The sequence below is a fragment of the Ictidomys tridecemlineatus genome, chromosome 10 (genome assembly GCF_052094955.1).
Source record: "Ictidomys tridecemlineatus isolate mIctTri1 chromosome 10, mIctTri1.hap1, whole genome shotgun sequence".
NCBI lineage: Eukaryota > Metazoa > Chordata > Mammalia > Rodentia > Sciuridae > Ictidomys > Ictidomys tridecemlineatus.
The window spans coordinates 38,780,644-38,799,964 of record NC_135486.1 but is presented as its reverse complement, the minus strand read 5'-3'; the positions used below and the strand labels follow the sequence as shown (position 1 = coordinate 38,799,964).

Here is a 19,321-nt window from a genome sequence, read left to right as displayed (position 1 = left end):
AGGTTTTTGATATTACTGTATTTCCAAAACCCTCTAATTGGCACTGATATTTACTATCCCCTAAATCATTATATAAAAATTTTTTTCTTAATATGAAGTACTACTCATTCTTTTATAGTAGATTTGTAGAGAAATTATAAGAACTTCTAATGATCATACCTCTTTTTTGGCTTCTTTTTTAGGATCGTAATCACTATCATTCCCATCCATTGGGTGTGTTTCTTCCACATCATCATCACTGAAATAAACAAAGATTAGGACATTTAATTCTTTTTTCTCCCTTTTATTCCAGTGCTCTTATCAAGCTGCAATCTATCACTTAATAATTTTACTAAATATTCTTCAACAGAATGAGACTTCTTGTTGGGAAGATGAGTTCATACTTTAATTCCTTCAGTTTTTAGAAACATTAATCCTTTGAAGCTTACAGAACAATTTTAGCAACATTTATAGTTAAAAAACCAAAGGTTCAATAGGAAAGAAAATACATATAGTTTGATATAATACTTACAATTTCAGCTGGCTAAAGAGTAAAAACAGACAAAAACTAGGAAACAAAATGATTTTATACTACCACTAAGTTACAGTCATAATAATGAAGTGCTCAGTTACTCAGGTAATTGTTAAAAGGACATCATCCTCAAAATATATTCTTAATATATGTATTGAGTATATCAATACCAAAAGGGAGTTTAGCGTGGTTCCATATGCCTGTAATTTCTGCGACTTGGGGAGGTTAAGGCAGGAGGATCACAAGTTTGAGGCCAGTCTCAACAATTTAGTGGGTCCCTAAAGCAACTTAGTGAAACCCACAAAATAAAAAGTAAAAAAAAAAAAAAAAAATGGATAAGAACGTACCCAGTATCAAAACCAAAAACTAAAAGGAAACATTGGTAATTATACTTAAAAGAGTTCAACAGAGTTCTTACTATTAAGACTTCTGACCACTTGGCTTTTCTTATCAGAGCAGAAACATGAATGTAAGGATAGGAGACACTTAAAATCTGTTGTGCTAATTTTTTGCCTTAAAAACAGAAGTGATCCAATGCTATGTCTTTAAAAGTATAACTGTAAACGAGTATTAAACCTACCTGTCACCCTGATTATGTCTATTGGCTAGTTTACGAGCCTGACGATCCATCAAACTTGTCCTAGAACGGGTTTTTTTCCAAGAATAGTAATATTTTACGAGGCTTGCAATTGTCTTATCTGGAAGCTTAAAGAAAACAAAACAAAGAATGTTGATACTGCAAGTTTAATCCATGAAATTTGATTAACAAGATGAGTATCATTGATATTGTTCTTTGGTAATAAATTCACAAATGAAAAATACTTCATAGGTATCTTTATAAATTATAAGAGTTAAAAAGTATTGTTCAAATCATGGTACGTACCACACTAATGTCACTGACATTTCTGAATATAAAAGTTTGTTCTGGGTTGGGGGAGGTGGATGGAAGAATGTCACAAATTAACTTAGAATGTCCCCAGAAATTGCAGCATAGCCATATTAGTATTCAGTATTAACTTTAAACATATAATAGTATATCATCTAAAGACCCACTCAATTCTTTATCATTTCTATAAATTAAAAATTTTTAATATAATTAAAGTAACATAAAAGTCAAAAATAAGTGAATAGTTCAGTGGTTTTTAGTATATTCACTAAGTTGTACTTTACCGCTATCTAATTCCATAACATTTTCTAACCTCAAAAAAAAATCCTATACCCATTAGGAGCCATTCCTTATTCTTTCCTCCCTGGTAACCACGACTCTACTTCCTGTCTCTATGGATTTGCCTATTCTAAACATTTTCATATAAAGGGACTCATATAGCATATGGTCTTTTGAGCCTGGCTTCCTTTCATTTAGCAAAATGTTTTTAAGAGCTAGCTCCAGCCAGCCATGGTGGTGTATGTCTGGAATCCCAGCAGATTGGGAAGCTGAAGCAGGAGGATTTCAAGTTCAAAGCCACCCTCAGCAAAAGTGAGGGACTAAGCAACTCAGTGAGACCCTGTCTCTAAATAAAAAAATACAAATAGGGCTGGGATGTGGCTTTAGTACCCTGAGTTCAGTCCCTGTTACTAAATAAATAAATAAATAAAATAAAGAAATAAGAAGAGCTAGTTCAATTCTTAATACTGAACTTTTTGAATCACTTGGTTTTAAATCCAGGTCTTAAGATGGTAAATAATGCAGACTTTAGTCGTGGAATAAAGTCTCTGAGTATCAAAGTTAATTATCATACACTCAAATGTTATACTGGCAAGCAAGGATCACTCAAACGTCCCAACAAAAATGTTCTCTTCGGTTATGGAAGATGTCTAGAAATATTTACAAATATCATCTAATTTTTATTCACTTTGGCTAAATTAGTTTAATCAGTAACTTCTCAGACATTGATACATTAAAAATTTAAGAACTAATTCTAATGTCATAAAATGAACATTTAAAAATAAAGTTGAAATTATGATTTTTTTCCTCTGAGAACAAACATACTTCTAACTATCACCACATAAAATTTAAGTCAAAACAAAAACTAATTTATTAAATACAAACAGCACACAACTGTCAAGTATGAATGGTTTAGAAAATAGTACGATATGGAAATATACCTATTTTTAAATAATTTAAAATTAAAAGTTGGAAATTTTTTTTATATTCACTAATTAGGAAGTATTCAATAGTAGCATAAGATGTCATTCAGGTATGAATTGCAGAAAGACCAAAATCACCATACCATTTGCTGAATCCTGTGAAAGCTCTTCCCATGAAAACTAAAGGCTTGTTCAAATAGGACTTTATCTTCAACTGTCCACTCATCCGGAAAGGGAGTGAAATTAGGGAGATCAGCAAGGGACTTCTCAATGTTATGTTTATGCCAAAACAACATGCCAAGTGCCTTTGAAGAGAAATCATTCCTCTTTGGTTTTAATGGACTTATGTTCTATCACATTTAAAAAAGTTAAACACAAATTATAAAAATATTAAGCCTATGACTTCAACTGAAGATATAGTCATAGTTTAGGGCTTTTAATCAGAGGTACCCAGGTAGCATACCTTGTTTTGTTTATTTCTTGTAAATCAGAGCCCCAGAACAGCAAATGTTCATACATCCCATATTTGCTGCATCATCTAAAAAATTATTTTCTTTTAAATCAGCGTGTCAGAACAATGAATATTCACACATACCATATTTGCTGCACAATCTAAGAAAAAGAGTGAGCTGAGGATAACTTTGATTTCTAAAGCAGATTTATAGGCTTATACCATGGTTTTTACACCACCACACTTATTAATTTGTCAATGTGTAGAAAAAAATATACTAAAAGGAAAATATCAAGTATATCAATACTTGAATGAAACTATTGATTTTAACACAAAATCAGAAATGTTCAGTTGGGACTTAGTAGAGAAATACTTAGAAGTATAGAGAGGCTAAATACTTCCAAGAATTGAACTTCCCCTGCAATTTTCAAATATTTTATTACATATTTTTAAAGTTATATTATTATCATAATATATGCAAATAGAATTATTAGAAGGCATATAAGTAACTTCAATTCTTAGTCACTAAGTCATAAGCCTGAAATGGCCAATTTCTAAAATTTCTATAACTTTCCACCCTATTGTTAAGTAGTAGGTCAACTCCTTTAGGGGATAAATCTTTGAAGACTTTAAAAATAGAGATACAGCATAAAAAAGTTAAGGGGCTGGTAAAATAGCTTAGTTGGTAGAGTGCTTGCCTTACATGCATAAGGCCCTGGGTTCAATCCCCAGCACCACCAAAAAAAAAAAGTTAAATAAGAAGCTTAGATATACAGATAAACACCTCAATAAAATAATATTAATTTACCATGCCAGACTATAGTTAGTCCTCAATAACCCAGGTTATAAATGCTTTACCTTTCTCACTTCTCTAAAAACAAATCTACCTAAATTTTCTCTAAAACAAATCTACCTAATATTTTCTCTAAAACAAAATTTTACTGTTGATTCTGATAAAAGATGAAATGCTACTTAGTTGAAATGAGATTTAAGAATCTATTTCCAAGCAGAGTACAACGGTGCATGCCTATAGTCCCAGTTACTAAGGAGGCCAAGGAAGGAAGACTGCTTGAGCTGAGGAGTTTTAGACCAGCCTGGTCAACATAATAAGAACCCACATCTTAAAAAAAATAAAAATTAAAATTAAAAAATTCTCTATACCTGTTCGACATTGTAGCCATGTTTTTCCTTTGCAATTGCAATATATTCATCCACTGTAATGAAACAATGTTAGACAATTATTTTCATTTACTTAATATGCCCAGGTATATTATTTTTTTAAACATGACAAAATACTTTATTTCTTCTGGGGCAAAAAAAGTAGCCAAATCCATCTTCCACATAATGTTACAAAAAGACACTTATATAAACAGGACCAGAGGTTTGCCTGGTTTAAAATTTTATTTAGTATGCCATCTCTTTGACTATATATCATATACTTATTAAATTCAATGGAATCAGTACAATTATTTTTATATGGAGAAAAATACCAATCTGTGAGTAGACAACAGAATCTAATTACAATGTAAAATGCTAAGACAAATTCTGGATTTTCTATTACTCTTCATTTGAGAAACTTAGCTATTTAAAACCCTTTCTCATGTTTTAGAGTTGGCTCAAAGCCTTTACTATTCCATTTCTGATTGTTGTATAAAGGATGATTTACCTATGATTTTGCCAGTTCTATAGAATAATAACAAATTTAAGTATGCTTCAGTATTTCTGAAATTTTCTTCAGTTTTCCCTGCTTGTTATATAAAGAGAATCTGAATATTTCATTTTCATTCATCCTTCATATGTAATTAAGTTAATAAATTCTTCACTTAAGCAGTTTTAATGACGATACTGGCTATTTCAAGGTCGCACTGCTAAGAAATATACCAAATTCAGGACTTGGTTTTATGTGAAGTCCAAACCATCACTTCTTCTTGACCCTTTATACTTCCTTAAACATACTTCTCAGAAGCAGTGGTTAAGAATTTCAAGCCAGAAATAACTAGTCTACCTAGGCTTGATTTTCTGATTACTGAGTTTTCTGACTTGGTCAAGTAACTTGACCTTGTTTACCTCAAGTCCCCACCCCCCAAACTGGTGACAAAAATAGTGCCTTCCTCTTACAATTAAATGAGTTAATATATGGGAAGTGCTTAGAGCAGCATTTGGTACATCATTTTAAGTATTTAAGAATCTGCTACTAATATTGGTCAGTACAGTTTAATATTGTGTTATATAACAATATGCCATTATAACAGTAACTATTTTTTTATGGATGCTATTATTAGCTCCCCAGTATAAATTTTTGGTGCAAAAAATCCAAATATTACATTTTGCTTAGAATCCACAGCATTTAAATACATTACATCTAAATATATGCTGATTAAATTTAATTAAAGTATTTTATAGTCCTATAGATAGAAAACTAACCAATACCAACCAACCAGTGGTTCTCAACCCTGGCTATGTATTAGAATCTGTGTGGAAGCTTTTAAAAAGATGCCCAGGCTTCACCTGTGAATATTTAGATTTAATTGGTTTAAGAGGAATGCTAGACATCAGTACTCTTAAAAGAAAGTTTCCGAAATAATTCCAATGTACATCCAGGATTTAAGATCACTGCCCTAGACCTTTACTGGATATTCTAAATGGACACCACACTACTAAGGTCATGCTAGCTTTCTGGATTTTGTTTTCCACTTTTCTAAGAAGTGCACCACTGCATAAAACAAGGATAAAACAGCAAAATGCAATGACACCCTGATGTTTTTTGTGAATGAAAATCTTTGCCTTTAATGACAATTAAACCTAGGAAACCCAATCTTTCAAATTCTGAGTACACAACTCCAGACCAAATGAACAATTTCATGTTTTCAATTAAGAATGCCACAAAAGAACATATTCCTAGATTACCAGCTAGACCTTTAGCTGGTATTCTAGAGTTCTTAAATAGGAAGAATTATCAGGTATGCAAAAGTACACTCAGTTTTCAATTTTTAGTTTTCTTATTGCATCAATAAGCATGATTAGACTTACTATGCACATGATACATAGGACATCATTAATTTTCTTGAGACTGAAAGCATGATACATCTTTATGATGTTAGTAAATATTTTAAAAAGACAAGCTATTTTATAGCTTCTAGAATGTCTGTTCAGTGTTGCTGTTGCTGTTGTTATTTAATAAGTTCAATGATAACTGAATGGAGGGACGGGGATCTTAGTGTTGTTACCTGCACGTTTCCTATATCTGATGTGCCGCAAAGGATCAGGTCCGCTACATCACATTGAAGTCTAAAGCCACACCATGATTCAAGAAGTGCATGGTCAATGATCCAGAAGGTCTCCGTCCAGAAATGGAGAGCACAAAGATGACCTGATGGCTGCTGAAGTCAGTTCTTTCCCCTTTCCTCTTTAAAATGGTAATGATAGTGGGCTCTTTGAAGTTTGAAGGCATTTCTTTACAGCTCCATATACTGAGGAAAAGCCTGTGCAGAGGTCTATATAGTAATTCCCTCCCCTGCTTGAGGATTTAAGCAGCAATGCCATCAGATCCTAGGTTTTTCATTCTTCATGGGCCTGACACAACTTGAAATGATCAACCCACTATCTTTCAAAAGGAAAAACATTCTAATATAACAACCTCCATTAAAAAAAAAAAAAAAAAACAAACAACAAAATTGTTTTCTTATAAGAATCTAAAAGACTCAAAAACAAACATAAGTTGCATTTTGAACTGGCTGATAGATCCCTGTTAACCTTAATGTTCAATCTCAGAAAACTTACATTTGGCATCTGGGATACTGTGATATGGAGACCATACAAGCATCCCTCCATTGTCTTTATCTGTGTACTTTGTAGCACCTGGGGAAAAAATTAATTACTTTGAATATTATGCAATTTATTTACATTGAAAGTAAGTGTAACATTACCTGCAAAGGTGGACAAAGAAAGTATAGGAAAACAAAGAGAAGAAAAATACATTTAAAGACAGTAATATCCATTTATGATAACATAGGAAATTTTGCAAATTCTGATGCTTAGCCAACTTAAATTAAAAAGACTTTCCGAAGTAGATTACATATTCCTATTTCCTAACAGAATCTGATTCAACCTTCTACATATTACTCCATATATTAGGAATCATCACTAAGAATTCTGAATTTTTAAAGTAGAGAGAATACCTCAGGTATTGTTTTGCCCCACTCTAAATCGACCAAGATTGCTGTAATTTTTTAAATAGTAGTGTCTGCTTTTGTCAGACTCTCATGTAAAAATATAAATGCAAGCTGGGCGTGGTGGCACACACCAGTAATCCCAGTGGCTCAAGAACTGAGTCAGGAGGATCATGAGTTCAAAGCCAACCTCAGCAAAAGTAAGGCCCTAAGAATAAGAAACTCAATGAGACCCTGTCTCTAAATTAAATACAAAAGAGGACTGGGGAGGAGGCTCAGTGTTCAAGTGCCCCTGAGTTCAATCCCTGGTACCAATAAATAAATAAATACACCTACATATACAAATGCAAAATAGTCAACCCATTCAATGGAAATAAAACAGAAATTCTATCTATGTTGGTCAGAAGCCTTGACTTAATAAAATCTAATCCAGTGATGTCCTAAACTTGAAACCTTTAACATGGAACTGATTCTTTTTGCATAATGTATTTTAACAATAACATCAGTTAAATCATATATAATAGAAAATGAAATACATTGTCTCAAGTCTTAATAGCATATCATGCTTAACAATTAAATACATTTTCTTGCAACTCACTCTTACATAAAGTGTAAATTATATCTCATTAAACAAAAGTTGAACTTTTAAAGAAAAAATTTCCCATGAATAATATCAATCATGTTTTCCCCCAAATTCCTAGTATTGTAATGAAGGGCTTGACCTGATAGAAACTGGCATCTAAGCTGTGGGGACTAATAGTTCTTTTGACACAGGGGTTAAAAGGGGTACGAGTAGAGGGCAATTCTGTCTGATAGCAGAAAATGCCTAATCAGGCATTTTAGAATGTTTCCCTGACCCTGGACTCTAACATTTTCAATTGTATGTGGGTCAACTAGGTCCAAGAGAGAACTGATGTTTACACAAGTGGATCAGAGTCAGACTCCCAGCATTTGAATCCTAGCTCTGACACTTGGTAGTTGTATCTCCTTGGGTACATCCACATAATCAGTCTGAGCCTCAGTTTTCTTCATCTCTAAAAATAGCAATGTTGAGTACTTACCTACTTCATAGAGTTGTTCAAAAACTGAATTAATGTAAGTGCTAGACACATGATAAGCATTATAGAAGACTTAATATTACTGGCATATTTATTTAAGATAGTTTTTACTTAAGTTCCCTTCTTTAACCTGGAAAGGTTTCTTCTCATCAACCATTACCTAAAATAAATAAGTAAAACCTCATGGGGATATAACTCAAATGGCTAATATTCTCTCACCCATCCTTTGAAAATAAGACTGATAACTGAAATGACCTTTTTTGTTTTCCTAACATCTCATCTTATTCATCCTACTATAAAAGATAGAGTAACTTGTCCTATTAAAATAATTATGCTTTAGAAAACTTTACATCCAATAAAGCTTTACCCATTCTAGTATAAAAACTACACTAAACAAATATTTAAAGGATATAAATAAGCTTAATGCTTATTTTAACTGTAAAAATATTTAAAAGCATACCCAAATACTATCTTCCCATTCAGAAATAGTGAGAATCAAACCTGATTCACCAAACAACGTAATCAAGCCTTAGAAGTATATTATCTTCTGAATATATTAAAAGCAAACCAAAACCTATATTGAAAGCTACCATAATTTTAAGACTATGTAGTGCCATGTCAGTTCTGAAAATAAACTGTTAAAGCAATATTTAAATAAAACATTTAAAAGCTTAATTTTTTGAAGTCACTTGGATCTCTTTTAAACACAGTTGGTAATTTATGAGGCTACTGGGGACAATCAACTAAGAAACTATAATACAATTTGACAGGCTAAGACTTCTTATCAACAGCAAATTTCAAAATATGTAAAAAAAAAATCTAAGTTTTTAGATTTCCTTTAAGGCATTAAAATTAAGGACTGTGATGGAAATCATGGAACAGACACACTAAATAATCAACTTAAAAAATGAAGAGTGAGATAGTCTGAATATTTTAAAAATTCTACTATTTATATATAGTAGGCTTTAAATAATACACTTGATATACCAACTTTAAATTGGGGTCAGCAAAGACTCCCAGGGATTCATAAGAATAAATAAATTTTAAGGGAATTAATTTTCAGACTTTGAGCTTTGTTTTCTTTCCCAAGACAATCTGCCTGACAACTCATCTGTCAATTATGTTACATAAAGTAGTCCCCCCTTATCTGAGGTTTCACTTCCCATGGTAACTGTGATCCAAAAATACTAAGTGAAAATTTTCAGAAATACACAATTCATAAGTTTTAAACTGCACACCAACCTGAGCAGCATCATGAAATCTCACCCAGTCCCACTCAGTCCTCCCTGGGATGTAATCATTCCACTTTGTCCCACATATCTATGCTGTATGTACTACCACTTGGCAGCTGTCCTGGTTATCGGATTAACTGTAGTAGTACTGCAGTCCTTGTATTCAGGTAACTCTTTATTTTACTTAACAATGTCCCCAAAGTGCAAGAATAGCAATAGTGACAATTCAAATATGCCAAAGGAAAGTCACAAAATACTTTAAGTGAAAGTTGGAAGTTCTTGACTTAATAAGAAAAAAAACCAAAACAAACATATGTTGAGTTTGCTAAGGCCTACCTTAAGTTATTGCATATCCCTGCAGATATTGGGGGATTACTATGTGCTGCTTCTAGTTCTGCCATCCCTCTTTAAAAAATGCCCTTCTCTTAAACAAAACAAAAACAAATAATGTCTTATCCATTCCAAATATTACAAGAACACAACAACCAGAATTTTAAAACTTAAAGGGTTCCAGACAAGGTGTCAACAAAACCCTCCTTTGAGATATAACTACTACAATTTTAATCAGTGATGCAATACTTCAATTCAGAAGAGCTATTCACGTAGCATCTTATGTTCACAAGAATATATATTATGAAAAAAAGTTGGACATATTGTGAAGTAGAGAAGTTGGGCAGGTGATCAATAAAATACTTCCAAGCATACAAATGTATTATGGAAGATAAAATTATGTGGGGAAAATGCATGGAAATGATTTCAAAGACAAAAGAGGAATAATGTAAACTTTCAGACTTTAAGGAATCTACCAATATATTTTACAAAAGAGATAAGAAAGATCATATCAATAAAGTGTATTTAATGAATGCATTTAATATACCACCGATTACATTCTTCAATTACTTAAACTCAGTTACAAGTAAGAGATGTCAACTTTAAAATATATGAATCTGTTGCTCCAAAATATGTTTATGGGTATGTAAGCAAAATATTTTGAAAACTCCTATTGTGTATACACTGATTTTCACTTACTCTTGTGATACACTTAACACCTCCCTTTTATGAATAAGAAATTTAAAGCCTAGAAAAGTCAGATAGTTCACCTAAGATCACCATCCTTACTAATGGCATATGATCAGAGCTAAGATTCACTATGGAAAACCACTCTTCATGAAGTAAGATGTCAGTGACCACTAAATAAAAAGAAAAACTAGTAAATGATTGAAAAATAATCAGAAATCTAGTTTGTAAATTTTAAAGTCATTATTAGCAATAATCCCTTAAGAAAGAGAAAGTGTCCTTGATCTCCTAACTTTAGTTTTCCAACATAAATCTACATATCAGTTTATCAGTAACTATTTTTTATCATTGATAAATTCATTATGTGCTCAATTTCTATCACAAACTATCATATCTTTCAATAAAAATACCCTTCACAAATAATCTTATTTTTTCTACATTTTATCTTAATAATTTCAGTACCTAAATAATTTTCTCTGTCAGTTGACTTATTAGGGTTATGGGTGAATAATCTTCACAAAGGTGGGCTGAGTGGTTTATGAGATACTCAGAATGGAATGGTAGGAGAAAAGGATAGCATAGCTACTTCTCAATTTCTGTCATAAGTTAATAAGTATCTCTTCCATTATTATCTTTTCAAAATGCAAATTCTCACCTAATTATTTTGAATTGATATAAAATGAAAACTCTGAAGTATAGTTCCACACTTGGAATAAAACAGAGCAGCAAAAAGTATATTTCCTTACTAAAACAATGTCTGGGCTGGGGTTGTGGCTCAGTGGTGGAGCATTTGCCTAGCATGTGTGAAGCCCTGGGTTCAATTCTCAGCACCACATATAAATAAGTCTGTGGACAACTAAAAAAAAAATTTATATAACACACACACACACACACACACAGATATATTTATGTTTAAAAAATGTCTACAAATTGGTAATATACAATTAGTTGGCAGAACTGACCTATGGTCAGAACAGAAAAGTCTATCTAAGGCTAAATGGTAACTGTTTTTAATTACATGCTTGGACTGGAGATTTTTCTACTTATGTTCAAAATAAGCAAAGTATATTTAATTAAGTTGGTTAGTCCAAATAGTCATCATGTCAAACCACCTAAACAATATTTTGTTTTAATGAATTATTCTTTAAATTTTGAAATTTATTCCATGGTTTATTATTTTTAAAAAACGCTTTACAGTATAAGTTCACTTCAGTATGATGTCTGGTTCTTAAACACAAAACCCCTAATTAACCTGTACAGGAAACAAATGTTTACTCACATTGACCTAATGGGACAAAAAGATATGCTTATTAACTTATGAAATAATTCTGGCTGCTAAGTTCTAATTTGGAAATAACTTTATCATATCAAGAGAAGCACAGTGTACTAATGAAAGTTCCAAGTGAAAAAGGTGTAAATATACTGAGAATAATTTCTCATAATTATGAAATTTAATCTACTGAATAAAAAGAGCCATATGCCCCATCATTTAATCCTGGCAAGAATACCATAAAATAGTTTGGCAAACAGATTCAGGAAGGCCAATGACTTGCTCAGAGCTCAAAAACAAGAGTAGGTAAATTAAGTCTATCCTAAAGCCAAGGTATGCTTTTTCTAAATGTCAAGCTAAACCCTGAGGTACACGGTGTTGTTCAAGTGCCATTCACCTACTAGTTACACGAATAGGAAAATTAGTTTCACAAAAATGTTTAAGAATACTTGAAACCCACCAGTACACATACTGATAGCCTTTGCATAAAATAAACTAACAGTCATGTCATTTCGACCCGGATCTTGTGAGCACTCTTCTAACATTGTTTTCACCTACTGGAAAAGAGACTGTCTCGACAATATTTTAACACTGATTATTTTATTTTATCCTCTTCCCATGGGAGAAAAGCTGCTACCTAAACTGTTCAAATGGTTGGTAAATATAATTTTGCACTGTTCCAACAGGGAGGAAGAAAACGAACAGATCCATCCCCCTCTAATAATTAAACAAACATGCTGTACCCTCTAGAAAATTCAAGTAAGCACTATTAACATCTAACATAATTCAAGAGTCAGACACGATGTTGATATGAATGGGCACTGGGCAAAAAATGAACAACTAAGAAAAAAGGGGAGGAGGCTTTTCTAAGCCTGTCTAAAGCCTGAACTGAAGAGAGTCTGGGCGGGGTAGGGAGGAGAAAACGCGCTCCACTCCTGAGAGGCTCCAGCAAGGGCGCCTCCATATGCGGAACTCTCGCCCAATCCCCGCGCAGCCTGAAATCCCGTGACCACGAGGGAGCCTGTTTGGAGAAAAGTAGACTGGGAGCCCGCAAGCTGGGTTGGCAGAGGACGCTGGAACCTGGCTGCTCGGGGAGAAAATGTCTCCTTGGCAGCTGCAGCCACTGTCCTGTGGTCTGACTTCCTAGGGCTGGCTGGAGAGCGAGGTGTGCCGCTGGCGTCTCCCCACTCCCTTCCCCCACCCCTTTTCCTCCGCGGCTTCAACACTCCGCAGAGATGCAGCGGCCAAAGCCACACCACCTAGCCAAAAAGAAAGAAAAGAGACAATCCCGGCTGCAAGGGGGTCGGCAGGGCTTGCCCTTGGCTTGGGCGGGTGACAGGCGCCCAGGCCTTCACAGCCTGTCCTTGCAGAGCTCGGCCAGGGGTTCCCGGGGGCCGGTTATGTGGCAACTGACATTTGCAGGCTCGTCTACACGTAGCCCGTACGCCCTCTCTCCTCCAGCCCCCGGCTCCGCAGTCCCTGCTTCCCGGCCTCGGACTCCTCCGACTCCACTCACCCCGAACCCAGCTTCGTGCTGCGGGGGCAGAAAGGCGATGCCATCAGCGGGCAAGGGGTCTCCAAAGGAAACCATGTTAACCTTGCAATGCACACATCTGCCCACACGCCCTGTGTCACTGCCCGGCCAAGCCTGACAGCCTCTCCGCCAGAGATGCCTTGCCTTGCCCTGCCCAGCCCAACCCAGCCCCACAACCCTCCCAAGCCCCACACCCGGACCCCTACCCCGGCCCCCCAAACCAAGCCCAGAAAAGGGGAGACGAGATTTTCCTTAAGCAAATATATCTACCTGGATCAAATTCAGGGATCCGAGCTTGGTATTCAGCTCCGACTCTCATCCCAACATCTGCAAAGCAATGCCAAAAAATAAAAAAATAAAAAATAAAATAAAAATGAAAAAAGAAGAAAAAAATAAAAATTAAGAGACACTTAATAAAAAAATAAAAATTGCTGGAGGAAGGACAGAAGCGGCGGTGGATGGGAAGATATTAACTCGGGGCAGTCCGGGAGATGGCAGCGGATGGGGGGCGGGGAGCTGGGGGGGGCGAGGGCGGAGGATTGGTCGAGGGCGGAGGGACGGGGGTCGCGGGGTGCTGCAGCACTGCACCGGGAGTTCGAGGCTACCGCAGCGCCCGGGCTCCGAGGGGAGGGAGGGCGGGAGCGCGGCGAGGGGAGGGGGCTGGGGGAGGGGAGGAGGGAGGAGGGGGGCAGGCGGGCTGGCGGGGAGGAGTTCGAGGCTACCACCGTGCTCGTCGTCGCTGCTGCAGCCGCTCTCGGGCTCCGAGTAGTGCAGCCCGCCGTTGGTGGAGGAGGCGCCGCTGCCGCCGCCCGCCGGGCTTTTGGCGCTGCCGTTGGCCGATCGGTTCTTCCCCAGTAACTCGGGCCCTTTCTCCATCATGCCGGGCATGGTAGAAGAGGGGAGGGGGAAAGGTGTGGGGAAGAGGTAGGCGTCAGGGTGAAGGGGGAGATGGCTTACGAGCGCGGGCGGAGGGAGAGGAGGAGGAGGAGGAGGAGACGGCGGCGGCGGAGGAGGAGGGTGTTAATATGGAGCCGCCATAACCGCCCCGGTCCGGCAGTAGCGCAGTCGCCTCACAACAACCCGCCCCGGCCCCGCCTCTCTCCCCTCCTCCCTCCGCCGCCGCCGCCCGCCCCGCGCAGTCCCGGGCGCCCCTCACGGCCGCGCCGCGCTCTACGCCGCCGCCGGTATCACTCCGCCCCGCAGGGAGGTTCCGGCCGCCAGAGGGGGAGGGGAGCAGAGTGGAGGGGGAGGGGCGGGGAAGCCCCGCTCGCCGCCCGGGCCGGGCCGGGCCACCCCCATCGTGCGCTCGGAAGACCGCCGTAGAGACGCAGCCGCCACTCGGCGTCCTTCCTAGGGGGCGCTCGGGAGCGCGGGCGAGAGGTGCTCGCAAGGGAGCGGGACTCTTTGCCCTCTCAGAGCGGAAGGAACGCGGTCAGCCTGAGAAAGTCCGGCTAGACCCGACCGCCCTAGTCGCGGGGGGGGGGGCGGGGAGCGGCCTCCGGTCTGGTGTGCAGCCGCAGGTCAGGCGGATCCGCCAGACCCCGGCGGGAGCGCGGTACTCCCAAGGTACTGCCGCCGCCGGCTGCTCGGCTCCCGCGATCCTCCGGCAGCGACAAGCTGGCGGCGCGCGCCTGCCCGTCATGCAGTCGCGAGGTCTAGTGTGGCGGCCTTGAGTCCGCCGTGGCCCAGCCAGCAAGTAGTTTCGGCCATAGCGACCTGGAGCTACATTTTTTCCCCCCCTGGATCTGTGAACTGGGGCCCAATACCGGAGGGAGACTGAGGGTGGCAAGATGAGAATGCAGCTGTGTTTTGCTAAAACCCTCCCGCACGGGGAGAGGGGACACGTTCACTCTATCTTCCGCTACCATCACTCGGTTCTATTTAATCACTCTTTAGTAGTTGAGGGATAAACGCTGAGAGTCGGAAAATAAAATTTAGACGAAGTCCTTTCCCAGTTGGCCCTTTCTCTGTCCGCCCTGACCTATGGTGGTAGCTTGGAGCAGATCCGTGGGCAGGCAGAGTCCTCAAGTAGAGGTGAGGCAAGAGCTGCATTCTGGCAGAGTTTCCAGCCTGGAAGGAGAGGTGCTTTGTAATGCTTTTCTCAGCTGCATTTATTCGTTCACCAGAGTTGAGAGTGTCTGCTGTTTGCCAGGCTGTGTGGCATCAGGGGCTATTCATGATAGTCTCTCTTTGAGTACAAGTGAGGACTTACTGTGTGTAATATGCAGATGTATGCCGAGCAATATTTAGGAGTACCAGTGAAATAGTTTACAAACACTTGAAAATAAAGATTGTCTGGATGAAACCAGAAATGAGTTTCTGGTCAGAACAAGCTTTTACTGACATAACATATCTAATGAGGAATTGAGCCAAGAAACCCCTGGGAAGCAAATATCTGACGGACCCTGTCTAAAGGACAATGCATCCTACCCAGTATAGAACCTCTGGTTCTGATAGTGAAGATAGTCTCCTCTCTATCCAAATTGATAGGATTACATTAAACATTTGAATCATACAACTAAACTATTAATTCTGTTTCTTTTCTCAACAAATACAGTTCTGAATAATATTTTAAGTGCCAATACGGTTTTCTACAAGGAGAGAATGTCCTGGTTAAATGAAGTGAATAGCCATTTCCTTTGATGGTTATGTTTTTCATTGTAAATTAATATATTGGTATTTGAGTTTTTATAGAAGAGCTTCTAATCAACATGACTCAGCTCCTTTGGTCCTGTAACACAAAGCTAGATCCTGAACTCAGGAAGTTCACCAAGATAAATGCCACTGAGTCCTCTAAGCCAGCTTTCTTAACACTCCAACTCTGCACTTTTCTACAAAAAAGGAATCTACATGTAGTTCAGGAACCAAAACACTGAGAAGACTTGGGATCTTTGTGACTTGATTTCATGTTTATTAGTAAAACCTTTGAAGTGAAAAGATTCTACAGGAGTACAGCAAATAGGGCAGAGCAAAGAAGACTACATTCCTCTGCAGGGGAAAGAACCTGAGAAAGGAATGTTTTGCTCCTGAAGAAAAGGAAAGCACCTGAACTTGGCCTAAGTTTGAAGAATTAACAATGGGCCTTAAAATGATTTCTGGAGAGTTGACAAGGACAGAGAAAAAAGTTCTAGAGAGAAAGTCTTGGGAATGCCAATTTTGAGAAGGGTTAGAAGAAGAAAAGCAGCTGAGCAAGGAAGAAAGAAGTTTTGAGAATTGGGTTAATAAGCAATGTCCAGTGATACAGCGTCAGAAGAAAGGTTTAGGAAAAGTTCTTTGGGTTTGTTAAGTAGAAGATTGTTGGTTATTTTTGACTAGTTTGTTTTCTGGGATATGTATGTGTGTGTCTGTGTTTAATTTTTCACAATTTTCTTCTTATTTTAAATTTGGAACAGCTAATACTATCTCTTAGTTCTAGAATCAAAAGTGTATCATTATTGTACTGAACATTCCAGCAGTTGCAAAAAATAAAAAGGCAAGTAAAAATTGAAAAGATATATGTCTTTTTTTTTATTTTGGAGAAAACATGATAGTCTATCATTTTCACACATAATATGCAAACTGTTAGTAGTAAGTGAATTTAATAAGTTGCTGGATACAGTAACAAAAATATGTAACACTAAATAATTAGAAAATGATTTTTTTTAAAAAAAGTGATACTGCATGCAAGTACAATAAAAATATCAAATATCTACTCTATTCATTTCCTGCTGTAACAAATTACCTTAAACTTGGTAATTTAAAGCAGACTTATTCTCTCCCAGTGCCAGAGCCCCCAAGTCTGTATTCAAAGGGCTGTTATCCCTCCAGAGGCTCTAGGGGTGAAGCTATTCCTTGCCTTTTCTAGTTTCTGGTGTCTCCTGGCTTATCTTGGCTTGAAGTCATATCATTCCAACTCTGTTTTGATCTTTACATTGTCATTGTTATATGTGCATCTCAAAATTGACCCTACTTCTCACATAAAGGACAGTATAATGTTTTTTAGGGACCACTTGGATAATCTAGAGTCATTTCTTCATGTCAGTTTCCTTAATCACATCTACAAAGACCCTTTTTCCAAATAAGGTAACATTTAGTGGTTCCAGGATTTAAGACCTGATACCTTTGGGGCAATGATTCAGTCTACAACACTTAGGAATAAATCTTATGAAGCATACAGTAAGAAAATATATACTGAAAATGATACTATTGAGAAAATTTTGAGAAAACCCAAATGAATGAATGAATGAATATGCTATGCTCATAAATAGGAAGACTCAGTATTGTAAAGATGTCAGTTCTGTTAGTCTATCCCTAGTTGTATAATCCCAGCAGGGTGAGTGTTTGTATAAATTGACCAGCTGATTATAAACTTAAAAGTTAAAAACTTCCAAGACAATCTGGAAGGACAAATTTGGAGGATTTGTCCTACTATATTAATACTTAAAAAAAAAAAAGCTACAAAAAATAATTCATTATAGTACGGCAAAAGGATAGAAAGAAAACCAATGAAACTGAATAGAGTTCCCAAACATGTTGATTTGAATATTTGTTTCTACAAAGGTGATACTATAGTATTGTGGAAAAAAAATGGACACTTCAGGGCTGGCGTTGTGACTCAGTGGTAGGGTACTTGCCTAGCATGTATGAGGCACTGGGTTTGATTCTCAGCACCACATGTAAATAAATGAATAAAACAAAGGTTCATCAACATCTAAAAAAATGGGCATTTCAATAAATGCTACTGGGGAAATAGAATATTCATGTGGAACAAAAAGAAATCTTAATGCCTACTCATTAAAAAAAAATTCTATATTTATTGTGGGCCTAAATGTAAAAGATAAAACAGTGACTTTGTAATTTTGGATACTTAAACATTTCTTAAATAAAATATAAAAACACTATTTGTAAAAGATACTGTTGAACATTCCAGGTACAGAAAATAGTCTGGGAAAGGCAAAAAGTCTTTAATTAAAATGTTACAACAGAGAACTAAAAATAGTTATATATTCCTAGAGCACGAAGTAAACACAGAGGTAGAAGTTCTGAAACACATGATTCCTTTTATGATATTCAAACAATAAAGCAAATTACTTTTATAGACATGAAAAAAAAGATCTAATCACAGGAGACACTGGGTCTAATTTATGTTTTAGTTTTTTGCTACTGAGGATTAAACCAGGGTGCTTAACCACTGAGCTACATCCCCAGCCCTTTTTTATTTTTTGTTTTTGAGACACAAGCTTGCTAAATTGCTAAGGCCTTGAACTTGTAAACATTCTGCCTCAGACTCCAGAATCCAATTTGCATTTTATTTTATTTATTTTGGTACTAGGGATTAAACTCAGGGGCACTCTACCCCCAAGGTACTTCCCCAGGTCTTTTTATTGTTTGTTTGTTTTGAGATAGGGCCTCCTAATTTTACTTAGGGCCTCACTAAATTTACTGAGCCTGGCTTTTGAATTTGCCATCCTCTCACTTTAGCTTCCCAAGTTGCTGGGATTATAAGCATGTGACACTGGGCCCAGCCTAATTTGTATGTTAGATGGAAACAAAATTTGGCAAAAAAATCAGGCTATTGATGTAGTCAAGAAGTGATGAGGTTAAAATTACAACAGTAATAGCAAGACTAGAGGCAAGGACAGACAAACATTTAGTAAGTAAAATTAGAAAAATTGGGGGATGGATTAAGTATATAAAATGGAAGGGAAGAATCTTAAGCAGATGTCAGGATCTGGGTTTGGATATCTGGGTGGGCAATGTGTTAACAACTGAATACTGAAAACTTATCAATTTGAGGCACAAGGATGAATTCATTTGAGGACATGTAGAGAACTCCATGGGGAGATGTCCAGCATGCAGATGGATATATAAGTAACACCAGGATGGAGAAAAATTTCTTAGTGATCATAGCTAAAATAAGACCCTTCTTAATCTATTTGGTTTGCTATATCAGACTTTTAGATTGGGTGATTTACAAACAATAGAAATCTGTTACAGTTGTGGAGGCTGGGA

The 19,321-nt window shown here is 37.2% G+C and overlaps 1 protein-coding gene and 1 long non-coding RNA gene across 13 annotated transcripts in view; one reads left to right on the top strand and one right to left on the bottom strand.

Moving 5' to 3' along the window:
- The window catches only part of Rcor3 (REST corepressor 3), a 44,906-nt gene extending 30,488 nt beyond the window's left edge, over positions 1 to 14,418 (bottom strand). For 2 of the 12 annotated variants that reach the window (XM_078022765.1, XM_078022769.1), the window contains exons 1-7: positions 14,053 to 14,414; positions 13,601 to 13,657; positions 6,831 to 6,908; positions 4,212 to 4,264; positions 2,743 to 2,904; positions 1,092 to 1,216; positions 160 to 238 (exon numbers count right to left, since the gene is read on the bottom strand). In XM_078022765.1, the coding sequence (XP_077878891.1) occupies positions 160 to 238; positions 1,092 to 1,216; positions 2,743 to 2,904; positions 4,212 to 4,264; positions 6,831 to 6,908; positions 13,601 to 13,657; positions 14,053 to 14,218 (720 nt within the window). In that variant the 5' untranslated portion in view covers positions 14,219 to 14,414. Of the gene's footprint in view, positions 1 to 159; positions 239 to 1,091; positions 1,217 to 2,742; positions 2,905 to 4,211; positions 4,265 to 6,277; positions 6,655 to 6,830; positions 6,909 to 13,312; positions 13,331 to 13,600; positions 13,659 to 14,052 lie in introns of those variants that run through there. The other 10 variants (XM_078022766.1, XM_078022770.1, XM_078022763.1 and 7 more) reach the window with 9 other exon arrangements.
- A 124-nt stretch (positions 14,419 to 14,542) lies between these two features.
- On the top strand, positions 14,543 to 16,820 carry LOC144367210 (uncharacterized). Its single transcript, XR_013426534.1, has 2 exons — positions 14,543 to 14,896; positions 16,016 to 16,820. It is a non-coding gene; the product is annotated as an uncharacterized LOC144367210 (long non-coding RNA).
- Positions 16,821 to 19,321: the final 2,501 nt, after the last annotated feature.